At 31.8% G+C, this 13,197-nt stretch overlaps 1 protein-coding gene across 1 annotated transcript in view; it reads right to left on the bottom strand.

Moving 5' to 3' along the window:
* The window catches only part of LOC132733694 (kinase D-interacting substrate of 220 kDa B-like), a 56,031-nt gene that overhangs the window by 25,599 nt on the left and 17,235 nt on the right, over window positions 1–13,197 (bottom strand). The window contains exons 3-11 of the mRNA XM_060720357.1: window positions 8,485–8,654; window positions 8,016–8,114; window positions 7,428–7,526; window positions 6,692–6,790; window positions 5,948–6,046; window positions 5,405–5,503; window positions 3,195–3,293; window positions 2,702–2,800; window positions 2,027–2,125 (exon numbers count right to left, since the gene is read on the bottom strand). Coding sequence (XP_060576340.1) covers window positions 2,027–2,125; window positions 2,702–2,800; window positions 3,195–3,293; window positions 5,405–5,503; window positions 5,948–6,046; window positions 6,692–6,790; window positions 7,428–7,526; window positions 8,016–8,114; window positions 8,485–8,604 — 912 coding nt within the window. The 5' untranslated portion in view covers window positions 8,605–8,654. The remainder of the gene's footprint in view (window positions 1–2,026; window positions 2,126–2,701; window positions 2,801–3,194; window positions 3,294–5,404; window positions 5,504–5,947; window positions 6,047–6,691; window positions 6,791–7,427; window positions 7,527–8,015; window positions 8,115–8,484; window positions 8,655–13,197) is intronic.

Raw genomic sequence — 13,197 nt, 5'->3', positions numbered from 1 at the left:
TTGGCACTACAAATACTTCACACTCTACAGACAACTTAACACAGAAATGTCAGTCTATGTGCTTTGATTTACAATTATGAGCACAAATGTGAACATAGTCTAACCAGAACAAAGTGTGCAAGCATCTTGTATATTTAGTATGAAATATCTTTCTAGTATGAAAATAATTTCTTATAAAATGGATTTTTTAATAAATTAAGTCAAGCTCTACAAGTCTAAGATATCTTTTCCTGTATGAATTATTTACGGTATAACCTGAATATATCATTTGTAAAATATTACTCTGTTAAAATATAATTATCATAAACAATTGTAATCATTAATTGAAATACAAATTTGATGTATAATATTCAAAAAAGTCATCCATGAGACTAACTGTTATAAAAAGTCTTGAAACTCCTTGAATTCTTGTCTTTATACAGTAGAACTTCTATGTGTCGAACTTCAAACAGTCCTTTTTCTCGATGTGTTAAAGTAAAATGTAAGTCCTGACTTTATCTCTTATATATTCTTTATTAAAACCTATATATGAGTCAATTTTTTACATGTTAAAGTTTTTACTTGGTCTGAAAAAAAAAAAAATTTGAGAATCTTTTGCCATAAATAAGTAAAAGTTTATCAATCAATTTGAAACCTATGATCTCGAGTTATATTTTATTTATTTTTCCTATGTGTGAAAACATGTTTTGTCATTATTCTAATTGCCATAGTTGTATTTGAAAGTCAACAATACAAATAAGTTTGTTTGAGATCTCCCGAAACCCTGTGTTGTGTGATTATCACATACGATATATTTACTATAAGCTGGTTTAGTTATCTCCCTTTCCTTTTATTAGGTCTTTAAGTTTTGTATCTCACTGGTAAACATTGACGACTCAAAATTTTGTCATTAAATTGAGTTGAAGTCCCGATATGTTAAAGTGGGGATTTTTTTTGTTTCTTAATACAATGGTGAAATCTAAACATTCTATCAGTATTAATTTTATCTAAACATTCATATCTCTTTTTTTGTTTGATTTTATGCAAATCTTCAACGTGAGATATTTCCCGGTCCATACCATTAAAGAAGAAGACCTAAGGAACACCCCAGTAATTGAGTTTAGACCCTGATGGCCATTTTAGTATACATTCTGACCTCTTAACATGTAGTCATATAAAATAATACAATTTATAATAAATTAAATCAACTTCATAAACTCTGTTTCACTATTATTTGTATAGCAACTATTTCACTTGCTCAATGTGAAATAGACATACAATACAGATAATTGTCTTGTTAATGTGTAACATGTTTTATAACTAGTCAAGTAAACCATCAGTGTCTTATAAAACTTGCTGTTGATATAAATCCAGCTATTACTACTTGTTAAGAAAGGACTGAGAAATTATCCAACAATGAAGTAAGTAAATGATCCTTCAACAATAAATTTTATAAAAATCCTTTGTAATTCCACAAATAAGCAATATTATTCTATTACTTTAAACAAAGAAGTTCATAAATTATAAGAGTTTAAGGTTTCTTGGTTTTATTTTTGAGAATTTTCTTGTTATTTGTTAGTATTCATTGTACCTCTTTAAAGAGGAATTTATTTATAGTGCAGAATGAATGCACACAGAGACATTGGACACATTCACAATAAGCCTAGCAATAGCTTACCTTAGGCTGCAGAAAAAAATATATAGACAGATGAAAAATACAAAAATACTTAAGTTCATTTCATAGTTCAGGACAAGCTGATGAAAAAACATGCTAAATCATCACAGCCATTTTAATTTATAACATAAATTGAACTTGCAGAATAACAGATCTACAGTGAAAAACAACAAATGAAACAAAAATTCTGTGTATAAGATAGATAATAATATGAAATAGAATATATAACAATATAACATAAATTGAACTTGCATAGTAACAGTGAATAACAATGAATGAGACAAAAATTCTGTGTATAAGAGAGCATACTGATATATAATAATATAAGTATAAAGTGTTGGTATTGTAGACAACTGTGTAGAATATACTTACATTACCCTCCACATCAAGATCAGCATATCTGTTGAGTAATGCCCTAACTATACCAGTATAACCTCCCTTTACTGCATGTATCAATATAGTATCTCCAACCTAAAATAGTATATATAACATCTTCATATGCTGTATGTATAACCTAACATTGAATACTTTAACTATTGTTTTCTCTACACTAATTTCTATATAATATTATTTTAGAATACAATGTTTTTTGTTGTTGTTTTTTTGTGGGTTTTTTTTGTGACCTTCCAGCTTTACAAGTGGAGGAAGACCTCAAGTGCCCAACTAAGGACTATTTCAGGCACAAATGGGCACCTGAGTAGAACCACCAACATTCTGTATGCAGGCTGGATAGCTTCCTCACAAGTCCCTGTCATGATTTCGACCCACAGCGGTGAGAGCACTGTTATCTATATATGTATATGTAATACATATAACAAGTATAATCCTCTCTATTTCCTTTCTAATGACCATTTAAATTTCATAAATCAAATCCTAATACATTTTTGTATATTTGTAATTGGTCTTTATTTAGATTTTTACATCATTCTGTTGCACAATATCTGTGGACTGAGCCAGAAAATGAAAACAGCCTTATTATCGGAACTTTAAAATAAGTACTAAAATGTTACCTTATCAAACCTAATATATATTAAAGTATTAGTTTACCCTATCAGCAATGTTGACATAAGCATCTTTAGCAAGTAGTTCTTGTACAATATCTTCATATCCCTCCTTAGCTGCTATTGTAAGAGCTGTGAAACCATCCTGTATATAATATATATATATATCATTACATCTAGTCATTTATAAACATTTCTATCAATTAGGGATAGAGCAAACATTTGTAATTTGATCATGTTAATATGATATTTGTGAAAGAATAAAGCTTCTTCTTCCCATAAATTAATGTATGATAATGTTTGGTATCAGATGTAAAGAAATATAGCCACAAAGTCTGTAAGCCTGGAAAATTTATTCAAACTCTTTTATCCAAACAAAACTAAATTTAAAATGGAATAACTCAATTAGAGCAAGGGCCAAGTATAAATCGTAACCTTAGTGCAGTAACAGGTTAAGTCCTTCTAAATCTAATAAGAGTTAACCAGTTACTGTACTAAGGTGACGATACGTAGGAAACTAGGTCATATGTAAGGGTTACCTTATCAACAGCATTAACATTTGGATCATGTTCTAACAGAGCTTGTACAACTTCTGCAAAACCTCCTTTAGTTGCCACTAGTACAGCTGTCAGAGAGTCCTGAAAAACATTCATAAATTATCTTAAACTAGAACTCCACAAGTCGGATGTGAAGCCTTGTGAACAATAGTTTAGGAGAAATGGCCAGGACAAAAATGAAATATGAAAACTAACAAAAGGCAATAACTCAAAAAATAATGCATGCAGAGCAACAGTTCAATAAGATCAATCATCCTATGAAGTTTCAAGTTCATATCTTTTTTAATTTATGAGAAATAGCCTGGACAAAAATAAAGTATAAAAATTAATAAAGAGTTATAACTCAAAAAATAAGAAATGCAAAGTACCGGTTCTTGTGCACTGCACTATTTTTAAATTAGATCTATCATCCTATGAAGTTTCAAGTCCATAGCTTTCATATTTGAGGTGAAATGACCTTGACAAAAATAAAGTGTAAGGATCTGACATTCTAGCATTATTCTGAAATGTACTTACAACAGAACTTATAATGAAATCCAAGTGACATTGTGAAATCCTATAGCTCCATAATTTGTTGACTTCTACAATAACAAGATTCACTTACCTGATTGATCTGAAGGAACACTGTATTAACACTTATTGACTTTGCAATTTAAGCTGATAAAATTGTTAAACTTACCTTTTATGTATAGCAGATAACTGATTTTCTCTTTACATTTTTGTGTAGCAGACGTCGAATGCCAGACATCTTTGAAATCTGTCACTTCATATTTTATATTGAAGATTTCTTATTGTTAATATCAATTTCAGTCAAATTCAATTCAAGAACCTAATTTATGTAAAGTTTATGATTGATTAAGGTCAGAAATCCTTAAGTATTCACTACATGTTTCTGTATATTAATTATTTTTGTATGTAGATTTTATATGAGATTTCAATATGGCCGCCATTGAAATCCAAGATTTCAGATTCAGAAATCCGGCCTTCTGTCCATTGGAGGATTTCCGGATTTCTGTTGTGTCATTGGTGGATTTCAAACATCGAACCTTATAAAAGTCGGAATCCAACCAATGTTGTCACTTCGGTCTTGACCTCCAAGTAATGCAAATAAAGTTATAAAACCGCCAAAGTTCAAATACAGTAAACATCTTACAAACGACATTGTTATCCAAACTTGTAAGTTGGTATGCATTTATATCCAGTATTATTTACTCACTAGACACTGTTGTCGCCGAAATACTTGTTATAAACTTAGAAAACTTTAAAAGAATTGTATTTATTTTCCCCATCCTGACATACCTTTACAAAAGTATGAAAATTAACAAAGGACAATAACTGAAAAAATAAGAAATGTAGAGTACCAGTTCTTGTGCACTGCACTTCTTCTTAATGAGATCTATCATCCTATGAAGTTTCAAGTCCATAGTTTTTAAAGTTGAAGAGAAATGGCCCGGACAAAATTAAAGTATGAAAATTTACAAAGGGCAATAACTAAAAAAATTAAGAAGTGCACTGCACTTCGGGTTATTAAAAGAAGCATGCATACCAAGTTTGAAGTCAATCCGACTTATAGTGACTGAGTTATGCTCCTGACAAGCTTTAGGGGAGGCCAACAACGACGCCGAGGCGGCCAACAAAAGTAACCCCTATATGCCGCCTTTTTAAGGCGACACAAAAATTGCTCCACAACAAAAATACAATGAAGATATATATTACTTTGGTAAAGTGCCATCCTTAATTTGTGTTTCTTTTCTTTCATGTATTCTTTTCCATATTATTTTATTAACTTTATATTGGTTTGTAAATGTGTATAAATGAAGTCATTTCAACAGGTAGAACTTAAGATACATCCATCTTGCTGGCATAGGTTAAACATACCTATTTTCTAAATGTTATAAAATGGAAATAACTGTGGAAATAGATACCACACTTCAATAACTTGCCAAGATAATTGACTTTGTATTGGTAAGGGTGTAAGTCACAAAGCCATTGTCACAGGTAAAACTAAGGAACTTGCTATAATAGTTAACCTTGTATTACAAAGGGGATGGCTGGTTCAGTTATTTTATGTCTATTAGTAAAAAGGCTTCTAAACAACTTTAGAATAAATGTAGTTGAACATGAAGAGCCAGACATAAAATTTAATAGGGGTAGTACCATAATTCACACATAGATTTAACATAATAACACACCATTCCTGTATTGTCAACATAAGCACCATGTTGTAATAATTCTGTCACTATATCAGCATGACCTTTCCTACATGCCCAGATGAGAGGTGTCGTACCATACTGAAATAATAATAACATAATCACTTGTACAAGTTAAACCGTAATATGTCCTTAGTGACGTGATTTCAAAATCCCATTTACTGTACACTTTGTGATAAGGTGCAGCAGGTTAAAAGTAAGTGACCTTAATCACTTGACCAAAGGTCCATCAAAAGAATCTAAACATGAATTATCAAGAAAATTTAATAATTTGCTTAAAGGCACATCATGCCTCATAAACAAATAAATTTTTACTTCTTCAGAAATTTAAAAGCTTCTGAGAAATGAAAATAAAAGGTTTACAAGACATAATGGGCCTTTAAATAACTAAATAAAGTAACTAGACAGTAGAAATCTTAAATAATTAAAACATATCAATTCTTTAAATGTAACTGTTAGAATAAAAAATTGTGTAAAAATCTTTCTAATTAGTTTGGTCACACAAATGAGGGAACTCAAGACTACCTTATCAGTACTGTTAACTCTAGCACCTTTCTCTACCAGTGCTTTAACTACACCAAGATGTCCTCTACCAGATGCCCAGCCTAGACATGACATATTGTGCTGAAAAATACAGAAAAATTATAAATATTTTTGAATAAATATTACTAAAAAAAGGACATTGGAACTTCCTTTAATAAAGTCAAAATAAAGTAAAGCATGAAAGAAGTTCAACTATCGCATGTATGTTTATAGTAGAGTGCTTGATAAAACAGGAGTAATTACAATTAGAGACATAGAACTGTATCCTGTTCTAAGACACTTACACAAAGCATGTAAACACAAAAATGTAAATATGCATATTTCTTTATCTATATTTTACTGCTGACTGAGCTCATGTTGAAATTTTATTCACAATTATGCCTATTAATAAAGGATTTGACTCATTACAGGACTGGAGCAGACGCTTGCAGAAATCATGATCACAAAATAGACAAGTATCTTTTTTTCCCCTGATTATTGCATTTTTCATTCATAATAATACATAAATCAGTGTGAAAAGATGAATTAGACCTTTAAAAGTTCATTCCGTTAGGTAAAAGGGCAAGATATTACCATTTTATTATTCAAGCACATTGTCCAGTATATACTAGAATACATAATTTAGTGTGGTGTTCCAATCCTTTTTTTAGTATCACTCTTTAATATACCACTTAAATATTTTATTAGCAATCTATCTCCCTTGTTTTATTTGGTAACATTACAAACCTCAGCTTTAATGTTAGGGTCAGCATCTCTGTCAAGTAATTCCTGTACAACTTCATCTCTACCTTTATATGATGCCCACATTAATGCTGTCCAATTACACTATAAATAGAATAATATAATGTAATAACAAAATAAACTAAATGACACAAATTACTAGATGTCAAATATGGCCTTAAATGTAGCCAGGTAAAACCATCTCCATATTATATAAAGGTACTTATGTCATATTATCAAGCATAGTTACTTGTTAAAAATAGACCACAACAATAAATTAATTCCTATATGGTACAAGAAAACACTTATCAGAGAAAACTCTTTAGTTTATACAGTATTTATTTTTAGGATGTGTAAAATGCTGTAAGTGTATGGGCACAATCTTGAATCTGTTTCTTGAACCAACAAGTACTAAGCAAGTTCTTTAAATGTGTCAGAATCTAATGATCCCTAGCCGCATGGGATCAAACACCGTCAGGGGCAATCGTTGTTTCCTTGAGCAAGAAACTTTACACACATTTCTCACTAGTGTTTCTATAAGCTTATAGCTTCCTACACAATCAAACTAAAATAAATTTTGTATAAACCAAGTTCTGTAAAAAAATCTTGCAATACTGTGTCTTTATAAATTAAGTTTTGAAGAGTTATAGTGAGGCTGCATGCATGTGCAGGATGGCGTAGTTTTACATTGAAGATATATGCCTGTATTTATTACTGCTAGATGGAGAGTTAATCAATTTACCAGATCTCTATGTTCTATATCAGCATCTCTCTCTAACAATTCTATACAGATCTCTAGATGACCATCCTTCGCAGCATACAGTAGAGCTGTCCAGTTATCCTGTATATAATAATATCATATCATTACTACAATAGTGAATTAGTACTGCTTACTTTATTTATGTTGACAAACAGTGAAATATCATTTATGCAATTAATGCTACTATGTCAAATAAAACCATTTGTTTTCAATTATCACTATCAATTGACAATGATTGAAAGCTTGATATTTTGTTATAGAGATATTCATAATCAAAGTGTATGAAGAAATTTTTGGGACCATAACAAGAACAAATTCCTTTTTATTGTTTGGCTATCAGTTTGTTGACTCCTGACATGACATACATTAAAAAAGAAAGAACTAAACATCAGTTTTGTAAAATACATAGTTATCAGAAGGTAAAATGATGTAAAATACATAGTTATCAGGAAGTAAAATGATACAAGAAAGTAAAATATTAAGACAATACATGTATATACACTGTACATAAATCTTTTTTCTCTGTGATCAAACTGGGTTGTTAATACAAAGAGATATAGTGAAACTTACATTATCTGTTGCATTAGGGTCAATCCCGGCATCCAGTAATTCTCTTGCTAGACTTATCTCCCCTTGTTGACATGCCACCATCAAAAATGTCTGACCATTCTGAAATGGAAACAAACAATATTTGTTTTCTTAATTAGGATTTGTTCCCAATATTCAAATGAGCAATGATTAAAAACTTCAATTATCAGATATCTGTAGAATGTAGATAAATTAAAAAAAACACCATTGAAAATATTTTATATTCCATTTCTTTTATCTTTCTATCACCTTATATTTATTATTTAGGGCCTACAGCCAATAGTTTCAAGCTCTGTTCCATTAGATAATATACAGGAGCTTTCAGTTACTTAATATTAAGCTGGTTTATAAAGGCACAGAATCAAGGAAAATTAATTGGGTGACAGTTTCTCAGAATATGACTGAAAACATTGATACTGGAACTGTGTAACAAAATAATCTAGCAGCTTACCTCGTCCCTCTCCTCCAAGTTAATTGTTCCATTCTCTAGTAGGTTGACAACTGCTGACAGATCACCTTTCCTGATGTTCTCCCATAACATCTGAGAGCGAAAATTACCTATCAATGCCATGTCTACACCCTATTTTTTGATTTATATCATAAGAAGTATACCTCAATCACCTGAAAATAATAGTATGATAATTAATAAAAACAAAACACTTATAGTTTCAGGAAAAAGGTAAGAAAGTCACAAAAACATCTTCATCTTAAAAACTGATCCTTTGACTGTAAACAGTACCTTGACATCTGAAGCAATTTTAATGATTAAATGTAACAAATCATGTACATTTATTTCATCTTCTAATACTGCTTGCTGTAACTTAGACTTTTTTAGTATAAAGCTTCAATATTGACAAAAACATTTGACTCATGTTTTCAATGCATCACTGCTCTATAAACATCAGTGGGTTTGTGTAACTCTTAAGCCTATTGTTTGTTCTGTATGTGTTGCTAACACTAATTTACTTTGTAAGAAAGTTGCAAACTTACTTTGTTTGCTAATCTTGTAAGAATTTATATAAAGACCTGCCAGTATGAAAGTGTGCTCAACTGTTCTTTAGAGCTTAGTAGTAAAATTAGAACAGAACAGAACAGAACAGAAGTTTATTCAACAAAATTGACTTGAACACATCGGTTCATCGTCATTCACATATACAAGTACATGCATGTAATATAGCGAGAGTGAATATAATATTATCAATCATTTACTTTACACATCATATATACATGTGTACAAATGCAGTACCAACAAGAGCTGTCCGTAAGACAGCGCGCTCGACTTTTTTATTGCTTGCCAATAAAAAAAGTTTTTGCAGTAAAAGGCAATACAAGAATCTCTGTATTTTAAAGTGAACTAGTTGTTTGATACCCTTGAATATTACAGCAATGTTTATATGACATAATTTATGGTAAAGTGAACAAGTGGATAGGAATGAATTTTTTTAGATTTTTTAAGTTTTTTAGTGCTTGCCTATAATACAAAACATTGACAGTTAAGGGCCATAATTCAAATAAAATCTTTGACAGAATTACCTTCTCCTGGACATGTTTGGGAATCATGATTGTAAACAAGTATTCCAACTTTCAAATTAATATCTCAAACAGTTCAGTCAAAAGTGGACTGGTACTAAAAAACTTAAACCAGATTCTAAGTCGATAAAAGGCCTTAATTTTTAAAAACAAATCCTTGACAGAGTTACCTTCTCTTGCGTACAGATGGGGTAATGATGTGAAATAGCATTAAAAGTTTCAAAGCAATATCTCAAAGGGTTAAGGCAATAAGTGGATTTTACCCATATTCAATGTATTTTCTAAGTCAAAAAAAGGGGCATAATTCTGTCAAAAACCTTGACAGAGTTATGTCCTCTTGTCTGTTGATGAAAGTCGTGATGGTAAACAAGTATGGTCAGTTTCAAAGCAATACCTCCAATGGTTTGAAATAAAGTGAGGTGGTACAAAAAACTTAACCAAGCTCAATACACTTTCTAAGTCAAAAAAGGGCCATAATTCTGTCAAAAACCTTGACAGAGTTATGTACTCTTGTCTGTAGATGGAGGTTATGATGGTGAACAAGTATGGTAAGTTTCAAAGCCATACTTGTAATACTTCTGAAATAAAGTGGGGTGGTACGAAAAACTTAACCAAGGTGTGACGCCGACGCCGGGGCGAGTAGGATAGCTCCCCTTTTCATAGAAAAGTCGAGCTAAAAACAGAGAATATCAGCATACATATTTAGGTGTATAATCATTTACTCGAACATATTCTTTTATACTATAGATATAAATTAGATATAGTAAAATTAGAATGCGAGTGAAGTAAAATGCTCACTAAAGGGGAATAATTCATGTCTGACTTATGGATCATTGTATAATAACCTATAATTATAATCATGAAGACAAGTCAAGTTACCAAGTGAACACCATCAAAAAAATGTGCAGAATGATCCTGCATGAACAATTTTCACACAGAAATTTTCGAATTTACACAGGGTTATAACATGGGGTTTGTTAAAATGATCTACAATAATCACACAAGAGTTTCAAGGTAATATCTTCAGTAACTGAGGAGGTTAATCTTCAACAGTATACAAAGCCATAACCAGGAATGTTTACAATGGTATATAATTCAATAATTTGAACAGTTGTCCTGAACAAATAATGGAGACATACACCAATTGTACTAAGGAAATAAATGCATACTGCTTATATCAAAACTAAAATAATATTTCCAAATAGACTGAAAAAATCCTTAACTTAATAAATAAGCTTTTGAAAACATTTCTTCCTTTTTTAATTGTGACTTAAAAACTATGTAAGAATACATGCACATAGTCAAACCAAACCATATTCTAAACTCTTTAAAGTTTTACTTTAAAAACTTAAAATCATTTTATTTCCTGTATATGTAATTAAACATGAAACTATTTTTATCTTTTAAAACAACAATATAACCCATCATTGACAGTATATATAAAGATAAAAATGTTAATGAATCTTACAACCTTGAACTAAAGCCATGTGATAATATTTACGAAAAGGTGGTCAGTTATCAAGCCATTTAATAAATACCATACAAAGATTTAGCCACTAAATGTAAACATTAGAGATATGTGCTGAGGTATTAACAGCCTAAAAACATAAAATTAGAATTTTTACATAGATTAGCTGCGATACCTAAAACAGAGAGATTTGCAAAAGATCTTTAAGAACTTACTCGGAAATAAACTGAAAATCGTATCTAAGTCCAGTTGAGTGAAAAACATTTTCAATTTGGGTCATTTTTCACAATTAGAATTATCCTTTTTGAAAAAAAGGAGTGAGTGAATGATCTGAACTTTTGCAGTTCTTGGTCTAGACCTACATCAAATGGAACATTAATCTCGAAACGATTCATATACACGCCTTTTAACGCCTTTTTCACCCCCCCCCCCTTTTTGTTGTCTCAAATGATGAAAAAATGCCTTATTTAGGCCCCAAACACTTGTTTTTGTTTGAGAAATTTTGTTAAAAAAAGTGACCTCTTTTTCGGCGCGGCCCCCCAACCAAAAGATACATCAGGGGGTTGCCAGAAGGGGGATGTGCCCCCTTCTGTTTGGGGGGTTTGAAGGGGGGCGGAGTCCCCCTCATCGCCAAGAAAATTTTGGACTTGTGAGAGGCTGTAAATGACCCCAGATTGATCATAAGGTAACGTGTAACCAACGCTGAAAAGCATTTGACTCTATCTCAATCCATTGAGAAGTTGCAGCACTTTGAAATCAATTTTGATGGAAAAAATCAACGCAAAATAGTGATTTTTGGCAATTTTGAGATGTCCCCTCGTTGCCATGGTAACAGAAAATTTAAGCCTGAGCATGTTGTTGCAAGGGCAATGGTCCAGTCAACATTTGTGCCAAGTTTGATTAGTGTTGAAGCAGTTTTTATAGTATTATAGCAATTTGAACTTGTAACGGGAGACTTTTCAATGAAAACAGCCATTTTTCACAAAAATGCTCATGAAGCAATGGGTTAATGAAAAAAATAAAAAAAATCTACAAAACAACAATTTTTCTTCAAATTTATATGACAGGCCATGTTTAAACATGAAAAAAACGCGATTTAGGGGTAATTTCAAGTATTTTCAATCATTTTCTGTTAACCCATTACTTCATATACACGCCTTTTAACGCCTTTTTCACCCCCCCCCCCCTTTTTGTTGTCTCAAATGATGAAAAAATGCCTTATTTAGGCCCCAAACACTTGTTTTTGTTTGAGAAATTTTGTTAAAAAAAAGTGACCTCTTTTTTCGGCGCGGCCCCCAACCAAAAGATACATCAGGGGGTTGCCAGAAGGGGGATGTGCCCCTTCTGTTTGGGGGGTTTTGAAGGGGGGCGTCCCCCTCATCGCCAAGAAAATTTTGGACTTGTGAGAGGCTGTAAATGACCCCAGATTGATCATAAGGTAACGTGTAACCAACGCTGAAAAGCATTTGACTCTATCTCAATCCATTGAGAAGTTGCAGCACTTTGAAATCAATTTTGATGGAAAAAATCAACGCAAAATAGTGATTTTTGGCAATTTTGAGATGTCCCCTCGTTGCCATGGTAACAGAAAATTTAAGCCTGAGCATGTTGTTGCAAGGGCAATGGTCCAGTCAACATTTGTGCCAAGTTTGATTAGTGTTGAAGCAGTTTTTATAGTATTATAGCAATTTGAACTTGTAACGGGAGACTTTTCAATGAAAACAGCCATTTTTCACAAAATGCTCATGAAGCAATGGGTTAATGAAAAAAATAAAAAAAATCTACAAAACAACAATTTTTCTTCAAATTTATATGACAGGCCATGTTTAAACATGAAAAAACGCGATTTATGGTAATTTCAAGTATTTTCATCATTTTTCTGTTAACCCATTACTTCATATACACGCCTTTTAACGCCTTTTTCACCCCCCCCCCCTTTTTGTTGTCTCAAATGATGAAAAAATGCCTTATTTAGGCCCCAAACACTTGTTTTTGTTTGAGAAATTTTGTTAAAAAAAGTGACCTCTTTTTCGGCGCGGCCCCCAACCAAAAGATACATCAGGGGTTGCCAGAAGGGGGATGTGCCCCCTTCTGTTTGGGGGGTTTGAAGGGGGGCGGAGTCCCCCTCATCGCCAAGAAAATTTTGGACTTGTGAGAGGCTGTAAA

Source organism: Ruditapes philippinarum, unplaced genomic scaffold (assembly GCF_026571515.1).
Source record: "Ruditapes philippinarum isolate M1 unplaced genomic scaffold, ASM2657151v2 ctg1703_1_1_1_1, whole genome shotgun sequence".
Taxonomy (NCBI): domain Eukaryota; kingdom Metazoa; phylum Mollusca; class Bivalvia; order Venerida; family Veneridae; genus Ruditapes; species Ruditapes philippinarum.
This window is presented reverse-complemented; position numbering and strand designations above follow the sequence as displayed.